We start from the raw sequence: 23,793 nt of genomic DNA on the forward strand, positions 1-23,793 counted from the left end.
TACTTTTGTATCCATTTGGGGAATTGTTCAGTTCAACAGGTAAAGGGAGGGTGGAATGAGGACCTTAGCATTCCCTCAACCTTGTCCCTAGTTCCGTGGAAGCAGAGTTAATTTTTCCGATTTTCCTTGTACCTCTTTCTTCAAACCCTGAATTCTCTCTGCTTCCAGTGACTGCCTTGGTGATCAGGTTAGCCAGGCCTGGCTCCTGATAGGTCCTGTTAGACGTTCACAATGTGTTTTCTAAGTTAAAAGCTGAATATTCTTAATGTTTTTGCTTTTCTGCCATTGCAGTCCTAACCCTTCCAATAGCAAAGGAGGAAGACACAAAGGTAGGGTTACATGGAGAAAAATGGTAAATAAAAACTGTATCTTAAAAATGTTCCTCATGAGCTGGGGCATTATTAGCTCATGCCTGTAATCCTAACACTTTGGGAGGCCAGGAGTTGAAGACCAGCTTGGCCACATAGGAGATCCTGTCTCTACAAAAAGTAAAATTAGTCAGGCATGGTGGCGCACACGAGTAGCCCCAGCAACTCAGGAGGCTGAGGCAGAAGAATCAGTTGAGCTGCAGTGAGCCATCATCATGCCACTGAGACCCTGTCTCAAACCCTGCAACAACCAAAAAACCCTTATAATTTATCAGTCTAGGCAGTCACCGAAAGCAGAGACAGAATTTGGGGTTTGAAGAAAGGGAGATACAAGGAAAGTGGGAAAAGTTAACCCTTTCTGGTTCCATGGAACTATGGGCAAGATTAGGGCAATGCTGAGGTCCTCCTCCTACCTCCCTTTCCCTGTTGAGCTGAAGAATGGATACAAAAGTGCTGAGTCCTCCTGACACACCAACAAAGTCCTGATGGGAACTGGAGGCAATGGAGGTTAGGAATTCAGTGACTACAGGGATTTATAATTGTTTTGGAAACAGTTTATTATTTTCCAAAATGAATTAACACTTTTAACTAATTCAGTGAATGTGCATCATAAAGTCTTACAGCTGTATATTAGCAAGAATCACTGGCCGTTCTGGTTAACCAGGCCTGCCATAACCTACTTGTAGAAGGAATAATTTTAAAGCTATTAATTGTATGCTGTTATCAATTCTGTAGCTCTGGATTATGAGTTCATTGAGGGCAGGGACTCAGTTTGGTTCATCTTTGTCCTGGGCAATTTTTTTTTATTTTTTGAGACAGAGTCTTGCTCTGTCACCCAGGCTGGAGTGCAGTGGTGTGAAGAGGGCTCACTGCAGCCTTGACCTTCCAGGCTCAAGCAGTTCTTCAGCTGCCCAAGTATCTGGGACCACAGGTGTGCACCACCACGCCTGACTAATTTTTTGTAGAGATGGGGTTTTGCCCTGTTGCTCAGGCTGGTCTGGAACTTCTGGGCTCAAGTGATTTGCCCACCTTGGCCTCCCTTGGATTACAGGTGTGAGCTACTGTGCACAGCCTCCTTGCAAATATTTAGCCCACAGCAAATAATATGCTTACACCAAGTTTGAACCCACTATAAGATTTACTATGACATTCTTATTTATAGAAGGTGTTTTATATTGTGGTTGAGTAACTTTCTCTTTTTTTTTTTTTTTTTTTGAGACGGAGTCTCACTCTGTCACCCAGGCTGGAGTGCAGTGGGGCCATCTCCGCTCACTGCAAGCTCCGCCTCCCAGATTCACACCATTCTCCTGCCTCAGCCTCCTGAGTAGCTGGGACTACAGGCGCCCGCCACCACGCCCGGCTAAGTTTTTGTATTTTTTAGTAGAGACGGGGTTTCACCGTGTTAGCCAGGATGGTCTCCATCTCTTGACCTCGTGATCTGCCCGCCTTGGCCTCCCAAAGTGTTCAGATTACAGGCGTGAGCCACCGCGTCCTGCTGAATAACTTTCAAATAAAAGACAATTCTGAATATTTTGAGTGATCAATGAAAACGATGACCACTTCTCCTTTCTCTCAATATAAACTGTAGCAGCATAGAAAACTTGAGAAGCTTCAAAAATACTAATTTATTTACCCTATCTCAATTAAATCAGGCTCTCTGGTGTTTGGGCAGGGGTGTGGATGTAGGGGTTGGGAGTTGCTTTCTAAAAGCTCTCCAGGTGTGATTTAAATATGCATGCTGGGGCGGGACACACCGGACTAGAATTTATTAAGTAATACCTTTCCTCTTATTTAGCGGAAGCATGGCCAGATTTCGCTTTTTACATTTAACTCATTTTATAGAAAAAAGCAAAGCCCTATTCAATAAAGAAAGCACTCCCTAGGCACTTGCTCTAGTGATTTGGTGGTTATTCATGAGGGGCTGTCACTCCAGCTGAACTCTATGTCTACTTAAGCAGCACTGGCCTTTATTTCTGTGCTCTTGTATATGGTGAAACCCTTCGAATTACTTGTTTTCCTAGAGTTTGACACGTGGTGAGGGAGGTTTTTTTCTTTAAAAAAGATTACTAGCAGTTGGAAAAAATTTAAAGGCATATGGCAGGTGATCAAGTTTTTGATTTAAGAACCATCTTGACCCGGCGCGGTGGCTTACGCGTGTAATCCCAGCACTTTGAAAGCCTGAGGCAGGCGGATCACCTGAGGTCAGAAATTCGAGACCAGCCTGGCCAACATAGTAGAAACCCAGTCTCTACTAAAAATACAAAGCCAGGCGTGGTGGCGCACGCCTGTAATCCCAGCTTCTCGGGAGGATGAGGCAGGAAAGTCACTTCAACCCGGGAGAAGGAGGTTCCAGTGAGCTGAGATCGGCGCCACTGCACAACTATCTCAAAAAAGCAAACAACAAAAAAAGGCGGACCCTCCCTATCCCCATTCAAAAGCAACGTTGTGAGGAGGCTCAGCTGTGACAGCGATCTCTACTCCCCTCCCCCATTCCCAAGCGCAGCACTCTTCCACCCTGTGCTTACCCAGAGCAGGTTTCCGTTTCTTCTCACTTCCCCTTCCGGGTCAGGACCCTGCCCATGTTCCGGTCTTGCGCACGAGGGCTAGAACGCTGCAACTCTGCCGGCGTTTCCATGGTAGCGAGTGGCCGGATCCTTGCGGGGCTAAGCAACAAAGTAGTATCAGTGTTCCGTAGCCCTACCGGAACTACGCAGAACCAGGCCAGCGGGACCACAGAATGGGCTGAGGCGGCGGCGGCTCTTTGGATAAAGTCGACAGCGAGACGTGGGGCGTGACGCCGGTCCGGCATCCTAGGAAGTCTGGTTTGAGTTGCGGGCGGGACCAGGCTTTTTTTTTAGGACCTTGGGCATGATAAGTGGGCGACTGCAGTAGTGCGGGAACCTATTTGACAGGAACATGACAGGAAGTGTGGGGACTCCATGCTTGATGGATGGTGACTTATAGTGAAGTAATCTCAGTGTTGATGGGCGTGACCGAAACAGCAGGAGTACCCGTAAGTTCTGGTGAAAGTTGGAGCCTCAGAAGGACACCTTACTCAAGCAGTCTTTGGTTCCCAAAGACAAAAAGGCTCAGTGGAAAAGATTCCTTTTTTTTTTTTTTTGGTAATGTCTCTATATTTGAAACTATGGGTTTATTGTGGATATGCATTATCTAGTTTGAATAAATAAAAGTATAAACGTTTAACATTTTCCATTTTCTTTCTTTATTTCTATAAAGTAGTAAAAGCCCAGCTTGAAAATGGAGATGTATGAAACCCTTGGAAAAGTAGGAGAGGGAAGTTACGGAACAGTCATGAAATGTAAACATAAGAATACTGGGCAGATAGTGGCCATTAAGATATTTTATGAGAGACCAGAACAATCAATCAACAAAATTGCGATGAGAGAAATAAAGTTTCTGAAGGTTTGCTTCTTTTGCCTTAATCATCTAAGTCAAAAGAAAAATTATTATGGAATAAAAAATTGCATAAAAATATTTTAGTTCACACGTGTACTGATTCATATTATGTAGAAACAAGTGTAATACGCTATCTTGTCTACTTTTTGTAATTTTATGGTGATACAAGATATATGTGTTTTGGGGTATGTAACAAAAGCTATGCCAATATTGTTTAATAATTATTCAGAAATATTCAAGTATAATAATAAAAATTTCTGCTTTGTGCAAGGCATGGTGCTAGGTACTGAGACTATAAGGAGGTGAAAGGTAGTTCCTGCCCTTAAAGACTTCTATAATTTAATCAGAAAGGAGAGTATATAAAAAATCATACTGAATAAAAAGTGGCTCATAATAAATGCCAAGGAATCAACACAAAGTCCTTTCCCTGGTAGGGAAAGTTTTTCTGAGGAACTGGGACATGAATTTGGCTTTGAAGGATGTGGAAGGTTTAGATAAGAGGGAGAAGCTGTTGTGTTCTAGGTTAGAGGAACAACATAAAAGAGACTAAAGAAGGACAAAGGATAAAGGGCAAAGTGGAAAGGACAAAGAGCAAAGACATTTGCCTGTAGAGTTTTCTGAGCAGAATTGGAAAGAGGTATATTAGAACAGTAAATTGGAAGTAGATTTTAAAGTCTTTTAGGCTAAGGAGTCAAAAACTTGATTTTGTAAGAGGTGGAAAGTCAGTGAAGGTTTTGAATTCAGTGTAAAGAAATGTTGTAAATTTTAATCTACCCCTATTGTGCAGAATAGATTGGAGGACTAAGAGTAAAAATAGGTCTGTAAGGAGTTCAATTCAGGAATTTTGGGAAATGTTTGAGGGCCCTTGCTAAAATGCAGCAATGTGAATGGAAAGTAAAGTTAGAACATGCTATATTGTAAAAAAAGGACGTGAGGCCGGGTGCAGTGGCTCACGCCTGTAGTCCCAGCACTTTGGGAGGCCGAGGTGGGTGGATCACCTGAGGTCAGGGGTTCAAGACCATCCTGGACAACAAAGTGAAACCCTGTCTCTACTAAAAATTAAAAAAAAAAAAAATTTGCCAGGCATAGTGTCACGCCCCTGTAATCCCAGCTACTTAGGAGGCTGAGGCATGAGAATCGCTCGAACCCAGAAGGTGGAGGTTGCAGTGAGCCAAGATCACACCACTGCACTCTAACCTGGGCAACAGAGTGAGACTTCATCTCAAAAAAAAAGACATGAAAGAGTGTAAAGACTATAGAAAGACTATAGAAGACTATAGAAAAAGTATAGAGTCAAAGGTCTCTTTGAGGTTCAGTGATTGCTACAATTGATAGAAATACGAAAGACTCAAAAGAGACATGGTTTGGGAACTACTTTGATTTTAGAAATGTTGAATTTGAGCTGACAGGAGTACATTTAAATAAAGATGACCAGTAGGCTTTTAGAAATGAGGAACAGTATCAGGAGAGATTAGGGAACAAGATAGAATCCTATGTAAGTGTGACGGTTCAACCCAGAGGAAACAACTGAGGAGTGTGGAGAAAGGAGCATTAACATTCCTTGGGGTCTGGGTAGAAAACTAATGATTTAAAAAATATTTAGGCCGGGCGCGGTGGCTCAAGCCTGTAATCCCAGCACTTTGGGAGGCTGAGACGGGCGGATCACGAGGTCAGGAGATCGAGACCATCCTGGCTAACACCGTGAAACCCTGTCTCTACTAAAGAATACAAAAAACTAGCCGGGCGACGTGGCGGGCGCCTGTAGTCCCAGCTACTCGGGAGGCTGAGGCAGGAGAATGGCCTAAACCCAGGAGGCGGAGCTTGCAGTGAGCTGAGATCCGGCCACTGCACTCCAGCCTGGGCGGCAGAGCGAGACTCCGTCTCAAAAAAAAAAAAAAAAAAAAAAAAAAATATTTAAATAAGTATATATTCTATTTATTGGAATTTATTTACATCCTTTAAGGTTTATGATCTTGACGATATAGTATAGCTGTTTTATATGCCACAGATGTTCTTGTTTGTCTTTATCTGATACAAAAATAATATTTTCTTCTTTCTTTGTAAGTCTTTATGAGATATGATGGATCAATTTGCTTACTTTCTCTTTTTTTTTAGAAATGGAGTTTCACTCTGTTGCCCAGGCTGCAGCGCAGTGGCATGATCATAGCTCACTGTAGCCTCCATCTTCTTGGCTTAAGTGATCTTCCTGTCTTGAATCTGTGAAACAGCTAGGATTACAGGCATGAGCCACTGTGCCTGGCCTAATTTGCAGAAATATTTTAGGCGTCTGTGGATTATTAGAATGGCTCTACGCTGTGGCTCACACCAGTAATCCTAGCACTTTGGGAGGCCGAGGCGGGCAGATTGCCTGAGCTCAGGAGTTTGAGACCAGCCTGTGCAACACGATGAAACCGTCTCTACTAAAATACAAAAAAATTAGCTGGACATGGCAGTGTGCGCCTGTAGTCCCAGCTACTTGGGAGGCTGAGGTAGGAGAATTGCTTAAACCCGGGAGAAGGAGGTTGCAGTGAGCTGACATCACGCCACTGCACTCCAGTCCGGCTGACAGAGTAAGACTCTGTCTCAAAAAAAAAAAAAAAAAAAAAAAAATCAGCCGGCCATGGTAGCAGCTGCCTGTAATCCCAGCTAAACAAGAGGCTGAGGCAGGAGAATCACTTGAACCTGGGAAATGGAGGTTTCAGTGAGCCAAGACTACGCCACTGCACTCAAGCCTGGGCAGCAGAGCAAGATTCCGTCTCAAACAAATAAATAAATAAATAGAACAGCTCTGTTTCTAGACAATGAAAATTTAGTAAAGATGTTATGATTTTGTGAAAGATATCAGTTCCTGTCCTGATGACCTAAAACGTAATAATACTATAAATAAGGCATTGTGTACTGTGAATGAAAATCTGATTAGAAGGAGATTTTTTCCCCCAAGGCAGTATCTCTTGCTCTTCAACTATTGCAATTAAACTGATTATTTTTTTTCTACTTAATCATTTTGTAAAACTAACCAGTATGTGACAATACAGAGATGAACTTGAGTATGTATTTTACTGTAACAACTGTTATGCAGATAATTTTGAGATACCCTAACTCTTGTCATTGGCTTTTTGTTGTTGTTGTTGTTGTTGTTGTTGTTGTTGTTTTGAGACAGTCTTACTCTGTCGCCCAGGCTGCAGTGCAGTGGCATGATCTTGGCTCACTGCAACCTCTGCCTCCCAGGTTCAAACAATTCTCATGCCTCAGCCTCCAAGTAGCTGGAATTACAGGCATGTACGACCGTGCACGGCTAATTTTTGTATTTTTAGTAGAGATGGGGTTTCGCCCTGTTGCCCAGGCTGGTTTCGAACTCCTTGCCTCATGTGATCCGCCCACCTCAGCCTCCCAAAGTGCTGGGATTACAGGTGTGAGCCACTGCACCTGGCTCTCATTGGCTTTTTATAGGATTTTAAATTTGATGTAATCTAATTCCACTAGAGAGATTTCTTGGAGTAGTTAATATTCTTAGTCTAAAAATCTTGTCATAGTGACTTAATTCAAATTACCTTTTTTTTTTTGGAGACAGAGTTTCACTCTTGTTGCCCAGGCTGGAGTGCAATGGCGCAATCTCAACTCACCGCAGCCTCTGCCTCCTGGGTTCAAGCGATTCTCCTGCCTCAGCCTCCCGAGTAGCTGGGATTACAGGCGTGGACCAGCATGCCGAGCTAATTTTGTATTTTTAGTAGAGACAGGGTTTCTCCATGTTGGTCAGGCTGGTCTTGAACTCCCAACCTCAGGTGATCCACCTGCCTTGGTCTCCCAAAGTTCTGGGATTATAGAAGTGAGTCACTGCGCGCAGCCCAAACTAAATTTTTGTGCTAGAATTTCATTAAATAAATTGCAGTTCAGGTAATTAGTGAGAATATCTGTAGAAAAGTTGTCTAGGAATGGAGAAAAACAACTTGAAGAGGCGTACTAGAGCATTTCTAGGAATTTCATTTCACAGTTTATCTGAGTAAGTACTGTACCTATTTCCTCATCCCTGAATGAATCTTCTACAATGCTTATTCATATTACCCTTTCCCTACTTTCACTGCTTTTGCCTTTAAAATAAAGACTGGACAGGAAACCAGTAATTTTCCTTAAGTAGAGGATTAATACTGTAGTGTCCAAAAGCAGTCAATTCCTTTTTTTTTTGAGATGGAGTTTCACTCTTGTCGCCCAGGCTGGAGTGCGATGGCACGATCTCGGCTTACTGCAACCTCCATCTCCTGGGTTCAAGCGATTTTCCTCTCTTAATCTCTCTAGTAGCTGGGATTGCAGGTGCCCATCACCACGCCGTGCTAATTTTTGTATTTTTAGTGGAGACGGGGTTTCACCATGTTGCCCAGGCTGGTCTCGAACTCCTGATCTCACGTGATTTGCTCGCCTCAGCCTCCCAAAGTGCTGGGATTATAGGCGTGCACCACCATGCCCAGCCAGCAGTCAATTCTTTTCACTGCTGCCAGTGTGCTATTGCTGCAGCACTCTGGCATCTTGCCAAGCAGGGAAATTTGGAGCAAAAAGGAAAGGAATCTGGTGTTATATTTTGGATGTTTTTCTCTAGTCATGTTTTAAGGACTTTAATCTCTTCATTAGTTACAGAGAAGTAGAAAAATTGACATTGTGTTATTGGAATAAAGGCAAATATATTTTTGTAAAGGTATAGTTTTCTAGAGCTAGGAACAGTGGCTCATGCCTATAGTCCTAGCAACTTGGGAGGCTGAGGCAGGAAGATCACTTGAGGCCAGGAGTTCAAGACCGGCCTGGCAATATAGCAAGATTCTTTCTCTTAAAAAAACAAAACAAAACAAAAAAAAACCCTTCATTCTTAGCTAAATGAACACATATTCTTGATAGTTTGAACAAAATGGTTACATATTTCAGAATTGATTATAATTAAGTCACTGTGATGAAAAATAGAATAAGTAGCATACAATATTAAATCTCATTTGTTTCCTAAGCTGATACATGGACATCATTTACATTTTAAAATTATTTTAGCAATAATTGTTACCAGTCTAAAAAGGTGGTTAGTTGTTTAATAGAAGAGTAAAGACAACGAAAAAGCGTTTACCCACAAATAATTATATATTTATGTAAAGTTTCTGTGGTTATAAATTGGTAGTTCACATATCTGAAGATTTTGTATATATTTTGATGTTCTTTTGTTATAGTCTAATGAATTTATGATGCCCCCTAGAATTTATGGTTTACTTTCTAGAGTTTAGGATTAAAATTAGAGAATAGGCCGGGTGCGGTGGCTCAAGCCTGTAATCCCAGCACTTTGGGAGGCCGAGATGGGCGGATCACAAGGTCAGGAGATTGAGACCATCCTGGCTAACACGGTGAAACCCCGTCTCTACTGAAAAATACAAAAAACTAGCCGGGCGAGGTGGCGGGCGCCTGTATTCCCAGCTACTCCGGAGGCTGAGGCAGGAGAATGGCGTAAACCCGGGAGGCGGAGCTTGCAGTGAGCTGAGATCCGGCCACTGCACTCCAGCCCGGGCGAGAGCGAGACTCCGTCTCAAAAAAAAAAATAAATAAATAAAATAAAATAAAATAAGAGAATAATTAATTTATATAAATTCAGATCACATACTTAATCGTGTTGAAATCCATGCCCATTTGAAAACATAAGGGCCTTTTAAATTTTGGGTGTTAAATTTAACCACAAACCAAGCTTAAAAATAGCAGGATATCTCTTAACAGAATACTGTTATAGTACATTAAATTATTTTAATAAGCAACCAAATACCAACTTGAAATAAAGTAATATATCTCACTTTGTCCTATAAATATTGATTATAAAATGGATTAAAATTTTCTTAAAATAGGAATGGAAGCACATTGGTTGAAAAATTTCAATTGAAATGCATGGAACATAGGCTGGGCATGATGGCACACACCTGCAATTCCAGGATTTTAGGAGGCTGAGGCAGGAGGATCACCTGAGGTCAGGAGTTCGAGACCAGCCTGGCCGACATGGTGAAACCCTGTTTCCACTAAAAGTACAAAAATGAGCTGGGCATGGTGGTGCACGCTTGTAATCCCAGCTGTTCAGGAGGCTGAGGCAGGAGGATTGCTTGAAATGGGATGGCGGAGGTTGCACTGAGCCAAGATTGTGCCACTGCACTCCAGCCTGGCGACAGAGCAAGACTCCATCTCAAAATAAAAAAAAGAAAAAGAAAAGGAAAGGAAAAAGAAATGTATGGAACAAAGCTAAGAATATTCCTGTTTCTTTTCAAAATTTATACATGTTATATGTACAAATTGTTAGGCTTGAAATAATTAAAAATTTGTGTTTTTCTTTTGTCACTAGCAATTTCATCATGAAAACCTGGTCAATCTGATTGAAGTTTTTAGACAGAAAAAGAAAATTCATTTGGTATTTGAATTTATTGACCACACAGTATTAGATGAGTTACAACATTATTGTCATGGACTAGAGAGTAAACGACTTAGAAAATACCTCTTCCAGATCCTTCGAGCAATTGACTATCTTCACAGTAATAATGTAAGTGCTTCAGAATAAGCCAATTTGTAGGATGAATATGAATCATAAGTGCTCCTTATACATTGTTTTATTTTTATGAAGGTGGCTAACAGTATTTTTCTATACAATAATAATAGACATCCTGAAAATGGGGATAGGGAATAGGGAGCACTACCTTTTGGTTGCAGAACCAAAAAATATTGAGCACTCAGTAATTGCAACTATAAGGCAGACCAAGTATGGGATGGTAAAGGCAGTATCAATAATTATGTTTAGTAGAATCAGTAGTCAGCTGGGGTACTATTATTAGAGAAAGTATGTTAAAGCATTGGAAGTCAGGTCTGTGGCTTAATGGAGAGTTGCTCATATAAAGGGAGGTTTAGCGAGACTCCACCTCAAAAAAAAAAAAAAAAAGAAGGTTTCGCGTTGGGAACTGGAAATCAGGCCAGGGAAATAGCAAGTAAATGTGGAAGCCGTTAGGGGAAGAAAGGAGATATAAAGTGGCTGAGCTGTGTGAAGCCTTGTCATTTAACTTATGAAAAATCAAGGAAGAGGAAAGATCACAGCTATTCTGATTTTTAGTGTTGACTTTAGCATTGGCTTGTAAGCTTTTGGCTCAGCAGGTTTTTTATTTGTTTGTTTGTTTTGTTTTTGAGATGTTTTGTTTTTGTTGCCCAGGCTGGAGTACAATGGCACAATTTCGGCTCACCGCAACCTCTGCCTCCCGGGTTCAAGCAATTCTCCCGTCTCTCCTTAAAACATCTTGGTGTTTGTCCGAGATGATGGTGCTCCTCCTCTATCAACCACCACACCTGGCTAATTTTTTGTAGAGATGGGATTTCACCATGTTACCCAGGCTGGTCTCAAACTCCTGGGCTCAAGTGATCTGCCCGCCTCAGCCTCCTGAAATGCTGGATTACAGGTCACCTGGCACAGATTTTTTAAAAGATCAAATTAGGTACTAAGTATAAAGCATTTAAACTGTGTCAGGCACATTTTAAATGCTCAGTAGATAGTGCTGGTAGGCTGGCCATAGTAGCTCACACCTCTAATCTCAGTATTTTGAGAGGCTGAGGCAGGATGATCACTTGAGCTCAAAAGTTCAAGCCCAGCCTGGGCAACATAGCCAAGACCTTGTCTCTACTAAAAATAAAAAATAAATTAGCTGGGCATCAGGCATTGTGGCACGATACTGTACTCCCAGCTACTTGTGAGGCCGAGGTGGGAGGATTGTTTGAGCCTGGGAGGTCAAGGCTGCAGTGAGCTATGATCACACCACTCCATCCTGGTTGACAGAGCAAGATCCTGTAAGTAAGTAAGTAAAATAAATAAATATAGCAAGCTGGTTTGGAGTCAGGAAAATTGATAGTTGTGTTAAGGAAAGAAAAGGAAAAAGAAAGCTGGTAGGGAGTCAAGAATAGCTGTGTTATCTTTGTATCTTTTTAGAGCCTTGTCTATATTAGACTCTAAAAATGTTTCTTGAATAAAAGGAGATATCAGTCTGGGCTAAACTGACAGTAGAAGACTTCCAAGATGAGGTAAAACTGAAATAAGTAGAATTTTGAACTGTAGCTAGGATTTTGTTGGAATAGAGAAGAAAATGCATTCAGGTGGGGTACCATTGTGAAAATAGAAGTAGACCAGAGTGGGGGACTTTAGAGAGTACTATTAAGTCAGGTTACAGGGAACAACAGGTAGAGGAAGATAAGATTACACAGGTTCCCAGGGGAGAGATTTTCCAGAACCTTGAAATTTATCCACAGGAGGGTGGACTCTTTCCTGAGGATCCTGGGAAACTATTGAAGATTTTGTTGTTTTTTGTTTGTTTGTTTTTCTTGAGACAGGGTCTTGCTTTGTTGCCCAGATGGGAGTGCAATAGCATGATCATAGCTCACTGCAGTCTCCAACTTCTGGGCTCAAGTGATCCTCCTGCCGCAGCCTCCCAAGTTACTAGGATTACAGGCACATGCCACCCCACCCAGCCCATTGAAGGTTCTTGAGCATTGCTGTGACTGGATGAAAACAAAATCTAATTTTATTTTAACAAGAGTAGAAGATATGAGTAGATAGAGACCCAGAGAGATCAGGCGGGAAACTGTTGTGACAGTCTAGATGTGTGGGTGGTAACGGTTTGGACTAAGATAGTGGCAATGGGAAGGAGAGGAAGGATGGCAGAGGGATAGGATAGAAATATTTCAAAAGGAAAATCACAGGACTTGGGAACTAATTAAGTATGAGAGAGATGAAAACAAAGGGTGAAATCAGAGGTTATTACAGTATTTTTTTCGAGACGGAGTCTCTCTCTGTTGCCCAGGTTGGAGTACAATGGCAGGATCTCGGCTCACTGCAATTTCTGCCTTCCGGGTTCAAGCATTTCTTCCAGCTTCAGCCTCCCGAGTAGCTGGGATTGCAGGTTCCTGCCACCAGGCCTGGCTAATTTTTGTATTTTTAGTTTAGTTTAGTTCAGTTTAGTTTGAGATGGAGTCTTGCTCTGTCGCCCAGGCTGGAGTGCAATGGCGTGATCTCACTGCAACCTCCACCTCCTGGATTCAAGTGATTCTCCTGCCTCAGCCTCCCGAGTAACTGGGATTACAGGTGTGTGCCACCATGCCCGGCTAATTTTTGTATTTTTAGTAGAGACGGAGTTTCACCATGTTGGTCAGGCTGATCTTGAACTTCTGACCTCGTGATCCGCCTGCCACATCCCAAAGTGCTGGGATTACAGGCATGAGCCATCACGCCAGGACAATTTTTGTGTTTTTAGTAGTATTACCGTATTTTTAATTGGAGAGCAGAAGTGCCATTGTCAATAACTGAATTTAGAAGTGGGAATTGCATTAAGATATATTAATGTATTTTAAGGGATAGTGAGAATTTCTAAGTAAAAATAGTGGCTAACCAATTATATCATGACTTTGGAAGTTTTCAGAACTGAATATACAGATTTGAGAATCTTCCTCTTAGAGACTGTGGTTGAAGAGGTAAGAATAGATCATTCTCCCAGAAATGGAAGGAAAAAATAAGAGCTAGTTCTCATTACCAAGCATGGAAGAGATCTGTGGAGTGTTGGAGAACAGCAGAGAAGGAGGCCTAGACAGAAGTACCCACATTCTTTTATTCTCTTGTTCTTATCTGGAACCTGGAGTAAAATTATCCCTGTCCCTTACCTCACAGAATGTTGTAAGGCTAATTACCTTTGAGAATTAGGGCAGCCATGAGTGAAGTGGCTCTTTAGACTAGATATTATTTATTTTTATTTATTTATTTATTTATTTTTGAGATGGAGTCTCACTCTGTAACCTAGACTGGAGTGCAGTGGCGCAATCTTGGCTCACTGCAACCTTTGCCTCCCAGGTTCAAGCGATTCTCCTACCTCAGCCTCCCGAGTAACTGGGACTACAGGCATGCGCCACCACATCTGGCTAATTTTTGTATTTTTAGTAGAGATGGGGTTTCACCACTTTGGCCAGGCTGGTCTTGAACTCCTGACCTCAAGTGATCCTCCCACCTCGGCCTCCCTAAGTGCTGGGATTACAGGCGTGAGCCACCATGCCTGGTGTATATAGATATTTTTTAAGAGATGAGGTTTCAGTCTGTTGCCCAGGCTGGAGTACAGTGGTGCAATCATAGCTCACTGTAGCCTTGAACTAGTAATCCTCCCAACTAAGGCTCCCGAGTAGCTGGGACTACTGGTGCATGCCCCCAAGCCCTGCTAAAACTTTCTTTTCTTAATATTTCCAAATTTCAGATGATTTTTTTTTTGTTTTTGACATGTAGTTTCACTCTTGTTGTCCAGGCTAGAGTGCAATGGCGCAATCTCGGCTTACCACAACCTCCATCTCCTGGGTTCAAGCGATTCTCCTGCCTCAGCTTCCGAGTAGCTGAGATTACAGGCATGTGCCACCACGGCCCAGCTGATTTTGTAGTTTTAATAGAGATGGGGTTTCTCCATGTTGGTCAGGTTGGTCTCAAACTCCCGACCTCAGGTGATCTGCCTGCCTCAGCCTCCCACAGTGTTGGGATTATAGGTGTGAAGCCACTGCGCCCGGTGACATTTTTTAATTAAAAAAAATTTTTTTTTTTTTTTTTTGAGACAGAGTCTCCTTCTGTCACCCAGGCTGGAGTGCAATGGCACAATGTTGGCTTGCTGCAACCTCCGCCTCCCGGGTTCAGGCAATTCTCCTGCCTCAACCTCCTGAGTAGCTGGGACTACAGGCACATGCCACCATGCCCGGCTAATTTTTGGACTTTTAGTAGAGACGGGGTTTCACCATGTTGGCCAGGATGGTGTTGATCTCCTGAGCTAATGATCTACCTGCCTTGGCCTCCCAAAGTGCTGAGATTACAGGCGTGAGCCACCATGCCCGGCCCCTGAAGCGGTATCTTAATGTGCTTTTTTTTTTTTTTTTTTGAGGTAGAGTCTCGCTCTGTCGCCCGGGCTGGAGTGCAGTGGCCGGATCTCAGCTCACTGCAAGCTCCGCCTCCCGGGTTCCTGCCATTCTCCTGCCTCAGCCTCCTGAGTAGCTGGGACTACAGGTGCCCGCCACCTCGCCCGGCTAGTTTTTGTATTTTTTTTTTTTTTTAGTAGAGACGAGGTTTCACCGTGTCAGCCAGGATGGTCTCGATCTCCTGACCCCATGATCCGCCCGTCTCGGCCTCCCAAAGTGCTGGGATTACAGGCTTGAGCCACCGCGCCCGGCCTTAATGTGCTTTTTAATGTCTATTTTTGTTCACATTATATCCTTAGGTCTTGGAATAGTGCCTGGCATATAGTAGGCACTCAATGAAAATTGTGGTAGTAAAAAAGGATTTATATATTTTGACAGATGACAACTTTAAAGTGGCTCAATTAGAAAGGCTTACCCTAAATTAATTTTTTGGCTATTTATGGAGGGAGATTGAGTCAGAACAAGAGCCAGTCTCAAAGATTTATGGTAGTAAGTTGTATAAACAAGGAAAGATCCCGGATTTCTGTCACTGAGACATTTCTACTTCTGCTGTGATACTTTACAGGTGATGAGTATGTGCTTCTGTAATTCATTTGATAAAATTTGTAAATGCCTTCTTTGTTCTAGGCACTGTACTGAACACGGGATATTAATTGAACAAGACAGATGTGCATCTTGCCCTCACGGAGCTTATGGTTTAGTGGGGGTTTCAGACAAGTAAACAGGCAGTTAACAGTACTGCATGACAGATGCTATGAAGGGGAAAGTGCAGATTGATGTGAACATGTAGAAGGAGCATCTAGTACTAACATACAAGCTGAGTCCTGAGGAAATAGCTGACTTGGCCAGGCAGTTGGAGCAGCATCAACAAATGCACAGAGATTACACAAACCCTGGCAAATCGGGAAACTAATATTCTATAGGCTAGGGAAAGGAGGTTAAGAGGATAAGTAGGGGCCAAATCTCACAAGGCCTTATAAGCCATTTTAGGGAGTTTAAAATTTATCCTGCAGGATGAGGAATCCTTGAAGCAAAGAAGTGACATGATCAGGCCTGGCACAGTGGCTCACTCCTGTAATGCCAACACTTTGGGAGGCTGAGGCAGGCGGATCACCAGGTCAGGAGAACGAGACCATTCTGGCCAACGTGGTGAAACCCCATCTCTACTAAAAATACAATAATTAACTGGGCATTGTGGCACGTGCCTGTAGTCCTGTAGTCCTAGCTACTCAGGAGACGGAGGCAGGAGAATAGCTTGAACCCGGGAGCCAGAGGTTACAGCGAGGCGAGATTGCGCCACTGCACTACAGCCTGGTGACAAAGCGAGACTCCATCTCAAAAAAAAAAAAAAAAAAAAAAATAAGTGACACGATCACGCATCTGATTTTAAAATAGTTCTGTGACTTCATTGTGGAGACTGAATTGGAGAGCACGAATGTGAATTCAGGGAGACCAACTGATAGACTTGTGTATTACTTTTGTGAGACAGCTGAGGAGACCTGAACTAGGAAGAGCAGTAGATAGGTTACAGGAGTGTGGGGAGGGAGAAAAATGCCCTTGGTTTCTGGCTTGATTTATGGAGTAAGTGGTGGTTCCATTCACTGTAATAGCAGATTGTTGAGAACCAGTAGGTTTGGGGGAGAAGAAGATGTGTTTAGTTTTAGATTTGCTGAATTTAAAGGACCTGTACCTCGTTTGTGGGATTTATTGTGGACTTTCACTTCTTGTGGAAACCAGGAGAAATATCTGTTAGACATAGAAATGTTGAAATTATCAGTAGTATATGGACAGTTACTACAGCTATAAGAGTAGATGAATCTTATACAAAAATAAACTAAAAATAGATTAAAGATTTAAATGTAAGGTCTGAAACTGTAAAACTACTAGAAGAAAACATGGGAAAAGTTCTGTGACATTGGATCTGGGTAATGACTTTTTGGATATGAACCCAAAAGCACAGGCAACAGAAGCAAACATAGACAAATGGGATTACATCAAACAAAAAAGTATGCATATCCAAGGAAATAATCAAGAGAAGAGAGAACCCACAGAACTAGAGAAAACACTTGCAAACCATACATCTAATACGAGGTTAATATCTGGAATATATAAGGAACTCAAATCAATAGTAAGCAAACAAATAACATGATTAAAAATTGGGCAAAGGACCAGGTGCAGTGGCTCATGCCTATAATCCCAGCACTTTGAGAGGCCAAGGTGGAAGGATAGTTTGAGTCCAGGAGTTCAAGACCAGCCCAGGCAACATGGTGAAACCCTGTGTCTTTAAAAAATAAAAATAAAAAATGGGCAAAGGAGTCTGGGTGCAATGGCTCACACCTGTAATCCCAGCATTTTGGGAGGCTGTGGCAGGCAAATCACTTGAGATGAGGAGTTTGAGACCAGCCTGGATAACCTGGTGAAACCCCATCTCCACTAAAAATACAAAAATTAGCCAGGCATGGTGGCGTGTCCCTGTAATCCCAGCTACATAGGAGGCTGAGGCAGGAGAATTGCTTGAACCCAGGAGGCAGAGGTTGCAGTGAGCCAAGATCATGCCAGTGCACTCTAGCCTGGGTGACAGAGCAAGACTCCGTCTAAAAAAAAAAGAAAAAAAAAATCAACCTAAGTGTCCATTAAGGATGAATGCATAAAGAAAATGCGGTATGTATACATGATGGAGCACTATTCAGCCATAAAAATAGAAGGAAATCCTGTCACTTGTGATGATGTGGATGAACCTGGAGGACGTTATGGTAAGTGAAATAAGTCACGCACAGGACAAATACCGCGTGATCTCAATTACATACAGAATCTATAAAAGTGCAACTCTTAGAAGTAGAGAGTAGAATGGTAGTTACCACGGGCTAGAGTGGGGGTAGCTGGGGAGATATTGGTCAAGGGATACAAAAATTCAGTCAGAAGGAGTAAGTTCAAGAGATCTATTATACAAAATGGTGGCTAGTTAATAACAATGATTGTATTCTTGAAAATTGCTGAGAGTAAAATTTAAGTGTTCTCACCCCAAAAAAATAAGTGTGTGAGGTAATGTTAATTAGCTTGATTTAGCTAATTTTACAATGTATACATATTTCAAAACAACATGTACATAATATATACAATTTTAATTTATCAGTTAAAATTAACAAAATGTTAAAAAATAATTCAGGCCTAGTGTGGTGGCTCACACCTACAATCCTAGTGCTTTGGAAGGCTGAGGTGGGAAGATCACTTCAGCCCAGCACTCATGATCCGCCTGGGCAACATAACCAGACCCTGTCTCTACAAAAAAAATGTTTAATTAGCCAGTAGTCCCAATACTGTAGGCTGTAGGACTACGGGCACGCGCTTGTAGTCCTAGCTACTCAGGAGGTTGAGGTGGTAGGATTGTCTCAGGTGGTAGGCTCCTCGCTTGAGCCCAGGAGTTTGAGGCTGCAGTGAGCTTCGATTGTGCCTTTGCACTCTGGTCTGGGCAATGGAGCAAGACCTTATCTCTTTAAAAAATAATTTCTTAAAAAGATCAGATTCAGGCCGGGCGCAGTGGCTCAAGCCTGTAATCCCAGCACTTTGGGAGGCCGAGACGGGCGGATCACGAGGTCAGGAGATCGAGACCATCCTGGCTAACACGGTGAAACCCCGTCTCTACTAAAAATACAAAAACTAGCCGGGTGAGGTGGCGGGCGCCTGTAGTCCCAGCTACTCGGGAGGCTGAGGCAGGAGAATGGCGTGAACCCGGGAGGCGGAGCTTGCAGTGAGCTGAGATCCGGCCACTGCACTCCAGTCCGGGCGACAGAGCGAGACTCCGCTTCAAAAAAAAAAAAAAAAAAAAAAAAGATCAGATTCAGATGGAGCAGCCAGTAGGTGGGGAGAAGCCCAAGAGTGTTGTCCCTATACCAAGAGTGTTGTCCCTATAACAAAGTGACAAAAGTGGCTCCCGCACCCCCCAAAAAAGAGTGTACGTGAGATGTCAAGTTTCCTGATCAATATATATCAATATATGAAGAGAGGAAAGCCTAAGACAAGGATCCTATGTTTTAGAAACAGACGGAGAAAGAGTAGCTGCCAGGTAGATAGGAGGAGATTGGGAACATTTTAGGTCTGAGAAACCAGGAATGGAGGAATAGTTGGCATTGTTTTTACGCTAAGAAACCAAGTAAATATGGGCGGAGAAGTGGCTATTGGATGTAGGAAAAATGTAGATGACTTTGGCTAGAGAAGTTTAATGCCATGTAGGAGCAAAAGAGAAGGTTAATTATCTTGACTGGGTCAGAAAGTGAAGACTATGAGTACAGATAATGTCTTCAAGAGGTTTAGCTGTGAAGGACATGAAAGGGCTGGAACTGGAGTGTGACATAGAGTTAAAGGAAAGTAAAATTTCAATAAGTTCTTTTCCTTTCTTTTCTTTTCTTTTTTTTTTTTTGAGACAGGGTCTCACTCTGTTACACAAGCTGGTCTCAAACTCCTGGCCTCAAGTGATCCTCCTGCCTTGGCCTCCCAAGGTACTAGGTTTATAGGCATGAGCCACCACTCCCAGCCTCATTAAGTTCTTTTGGTTTTTCTTACACGAATGTGATTTGCCTTTTTAGTATTATGTCTGTTTTCTTAGCTTCATTTTATTTTGAGGTGGTGGATGGAGCAAGAATTGAAAACATATGACTATATTCGCATTGTATAATCCTTTGCATGTGGTAAGGAAATAGCTTTACTATCTTAATTAGCTAGATTTTCTCAGTATAATTTTTGAGAGGTTCTGGATAATGAAATCTCAATGTATTTTGTATTCTGTTTGTTTTTAGATCATTCATCGCGATATAAAACCTGAGAATATTTTAGTATCCCAGTCAGGAATTACTAAGCTCTGTGATTTTGGTTTTGCACGAACACTAGCAGCTCCTGGGGACATTTATACGGACTATGTGGCCACACGCTGGTATAGAGCTCCAGAATTAGTATTAAAAGATACTTCTTATGGAAAGTATGTATATTTTGGAATCCTGTCAGCCTTTCTTAGGTATCTTTCTTTTTTTTTGTTTTTTGAGACAGAGTGTTGCTCTGTCGCCCAGGCCGGAGCGCAGTGGTGCAATCTCAGCTCACTGCAACCTCCGCCTCCCAGGTTCGAGCAATTCTCCTATTTCAGCCTCCCAAGTAGCTGGGACTACAGGTGCACGCCACCACTCCTGGCTAATTTTTGTATTTTTAGTAGAGACGGGGTTTCACAATATTGGTCAGGCTGATTTCGAACTCCTGACCTCAGGTGATCTACCCGCCTCCGCCTCCCAAAGTGCTAGGATTACAGGTGTGAGTCACTGTGCCCAGCCTCCTAGGTATCTCTTTGATCCCTTGGTATATTCTTGTATATCTGTCACCCCTAATACTGACACACTCTGCCCTCTGCATCTAGGTTGGGGCTAAGAAGAGGGACACCTTTAAAGGTAGCATAACAGATTCTTTAGGTACCTGCATTGCTGGCTACTGCTACTGCTGCGCTCTCTCAGCTTTCACAGGTTGAATGGACACAGCTCCAGAAGACCTATGCAGACATCCCTCAGAGTGTATCTATATTTGCTTTAAGCTGTGCCATGCCCTCAGCAGAGTTCCCTCTTCTGTTTATCTTTAGCCTCTACATTCTGCAAATATTTGAAATCATTTATCTTACTCTGCCAGTGTTGCAGTAGGAACTGCCGAGTTTCCCATTTCCTCGAAAAATGGTACCCTCTTTGTGAAGACTGGCAAATAAATTGTACTGTTTTAGGTGCAAAAATTAGCCAGGTGTGGTGGCGTGTGCCTGTAGTCCCAGCTACTTGGGAGGCTGAAACAGGAGAATTGCCTCAAAAGTAGCATGATCTCGGTCTAACATAAAACAGCAGCCTAAAATATAAATAATCAATTTTGAACATAAAGAGATAAAAGTATGTAATTTAATACCTGATTTAATAGAATACATGGAGGAGAATAATTCTCATGTGCTTTTCCTAGAAATTATTATTCTGTTATAATAATATGTAATATTAATGAGTACTTACTTTTTGCCAGGAACTGTTCTAAATGCTTTATATACATCAAATAATTTAATCTTTACAACAACCCTGTGATGAAGTTGCTACTATTAGCATTCTCATTTTAAATAGTAGAACACTAAGGCACAGAGGTAAAGTAATTTGCCTGAAATCACATAGCTGCTTAATAGCAGAACTGAACCAGGATTCTAACCCAGGTGGTCTGGATTCACAGTCCATTCCCCTGGGTACCTTTTCAACTGTACCTACCGTTGATGCCCTGTACACACTGTCTCTGTACCTCAGTTACTTCATCTATAAAATGGAAATAATAATAGGACTCACTTCGTAGGTTTGTGGTGAGGATTAAATGATTTGATATATGCTCAATAAATATTATCTACTCTTACTCAAAGTCCTCAAAAATTTTTTCTTCATTTCTTTTTTGCCTCTGGGCATAATGTAGCCTGCGTAAGATCTCTCTGTCTCAGTTTTACCCTCTTTTCATGATGTAGCTTAAATTCCTTTTCTGATATACTCCCTAGCCCCCCAATCCTATTCTACATCTTTTACTACATTATCTGTAAATTTTGTGTCAGTTAATATTTAACATGGGCTAGTTCTTTCTCTAGCTCTTTTTTTTTTTAACCTCTCACTAAAAGTTAAGTTCCTTGAGGATAGGCATAATCTCTTATACATAACCAAACCTGGTGCCTGGCCCACAGTAAGATTGGATTCTAGGAGACTTCACATTACATTTGAAACAAATTTGCTAGTGAGTCTGTTTTGATAACTTTTTTATTGTAAAAGAAAACACAGACACAGAATATCTCACATAACAAATGGATAGCTCCACCACCTGATCAAAAAATAGGATTTTGCCCGCCACCCCAGAAAACCCTTTGTGTGCCCTACTGCAGTTGTAACATGCTCCTTTCCCAACAAAGCAACCACGATACTGATTTTTATTGCAATCATTTCCTTGCATTTTTTAAAATAATAGAGATAGGTCCCGCTGTGTTGCTCAGGCTTGTCTCAAACTCCTGCCTTCAAGTGGTCCTCTTGCCTCAGCGTCCCAAAGTGCTGGGATTACAGGTGTGAGCCACCAGGCCTGGCCATTTCCTTGCATTTTAAAGATAGTTTTATCACCCAAATGCGCATCCATTTAGTTTAGGCTTTTTTGAGATATGATTCATATATCATACAAGTCACCCATTTAAAATGTGCAATTAAGTGGTTTACAGTATATTCACAGAGTTGTACAACCATAACCATGGTAATTTTAGAACATATTTATCACCCCAAAACGAAACCCTGTACCCATTTTAACTCTGTATTTCCTCCCAACCCTTCCAGGCCTAGATAAACTCCTATCTGCTTTCATTCTCTATGGATTTGCCTATTCTGGACATTTCATATAAGTAGAATTATATAATATATGGTCCTTTGGGACTAGCTCTTTTCACTTAACATAGCATGTATTAGTACTTCATTTCTTTTTTTTTTTTTATTTTTTTAACAGAGATGGGGTTTTGCCATTTGGTCTCGAACTCCTGACCTCAAGTGATCTGCTCACTTCAGCCTCCCAAAATGCTGGGATTACAGGCCTGAGCCACTGTGCCCAGCCAGCACTTTATTTCTTTTTTCTTTTTTTAGAGAAGGAGTCTCGCTCCATCGCCCAGGCTGGAGTGCAGTGGCGCGATCTCGGCTCACTGCAACCTCCGCCTCCCGGGTTCACACCATTCTCCTGCCTCAGCCTCCCAAGTAGCTGGGACTACAGGCGCCCGCCACCACGCCTGGCTAACTTTTTGTATTTTTAATGGAGACGGGGTTTCACCTTGTTAGCCAGGATGGTCTTCATCTCCTGCCTTTGTGACCTCCCCGCCTTGGCCTCCCAAAGTGCTGGTATTACAGGCATGAGCCACTGCGCCCAGCCCACTTTATTTATTTTGATGGCTGAATAATATTCCACTGAATGGTTAGAGCTCTTTTTATTTACCCATTCATCAGTTGATGGACATTTGGGTTGTTTTTACTTTTTAGCTATTATGGGTAATGCTGCTATGAGCGTTTGTGTACTTGTTTTTGTATGGACATATGTTTTCTTTTTTTTTATTATACTTTAAGTTCTAGGGTACACATGCACAACATGCAGGTTTGTTACATATGTATACTTGTGCCATGTTGGTGTGCTGCACCCATCAACTCGTCAACACCCATCAACTCGTCATTTACATCAGGTATAACTCCCAATGCCATCCCTCCCCCCTCCCCCCTCCCCATAATAGGCCCTGGTGTGTGATGTTCCCCTTCCAGAGTCCAAGTGATCTCATTGTTCAATTCCCACCTATGAGTGAGAAAATGCAGTGTTTGGTTTTCTGTTCTTGTGATAGTTTGCTGAGAATGATGGTTTCCAGCTTCATCCATGTCCCTACAAAGGACACAAACTCATCCTTTTTTATGGCTGCATAGTATTCCATGGTGTATATGTGCCACATTTTCTTAATCCAGTCTGTCACTGATGGACATTTAGGTTGATTCCAAGTCTATTGTGAATAGTGCCTCAGTAAACATACGTGTGCATGTGTCTTTATAGCAGCATGATTTATAATCTTTTGGATATATACCCAGTAATGGGATGGCTGGGTCATGTTTTCATTTCTTTTGGGTATATACTTAGGAGTTAGAATTGTGGGTCATATGGTAACTTTATGTTTAGCCTTTGAAGAACTGCCAGATTGTTTTCCATAGTGTTTGTACCATTTTACATTCCCACTAGCTGAGTGTGAGGGTTTCAATGTCTCCATGTCTTTGCTAGCACTTAACTGTTATGTTCTTTTGTTTAATAGCCATCCTAGCCTTTTTTTTTTTAAGTAAACTTTATTTTGGGATAATTTTAGATTTACAAAAAAGTTGCAAAGATAGTATAGAGAGTTTCCACATAGTCCTCACCCAGTTTCTGTTTACCCTAATATTATCATATTTCATTACTATAGAAGTTTATCGTCTCTTTTTAATTTATTACTTGAATACTTTCCCCCTTATTT

General features: G+C 42.0%; 1 protein-coding gene across 4 annotated transcripts in view; it reads left to right on the top strand.

Moving 5' to 3' along the window:
• The first annotated feature begins 2,686 nt into the window (after positions 1 to 2,686).
• CDKL3 (cyclin dependent kinase like 3) overlaps positions 2,687 to 23,793 on the top strand; it is a 71,364-nt gene continuing 50,257 nt past the window's right edge. For all 4 annotated transcript variants that reach the window (XR_004430063.1, XM_033181202.1, XM_033181200.1 and 1 more), the window contains exons 1-4: positions 2,687 to 3,168; positions 3,606 to 3,791; positions 10,132 to 10,326; positions 19,547 to 19,725. Coding sequence is in view for 3 of the 4 variants with exons in the window: in XM_033181202.1 (XP_033037093.1) it covers positions 3,627 to 3,791; positions 10,132 to 10,326; positions 19,547 to 19,725 (539 nt within the window). In the remaining variant the exon portion in view is untranslated. The remainder of the gene's footprint in view (positions 3,169 to 3,605; positions 3,792 to 10,131; positions 10,327 to 19,546; positions 19,726 to 23,793) is intronic.

The sequence above is a fragment of the Trachypithecus francoisi genome, unplaced genomic scaffold, assembly GCF_009764315.1.
Source record: "Trachypithecus francoisi isolate TF-2019V2 unplaced genomic scaffold, Tfra_2.0 Lachesis_group2, whole genome shotgun sequence".
NCBI classification, from domain to species: domain Eukaryota; kingdom Metazoa; phylum Chordata; class Mammalia; order Primates; family Cercopithecidae; genus Trachypithecus; species Trachypithecus francoisi.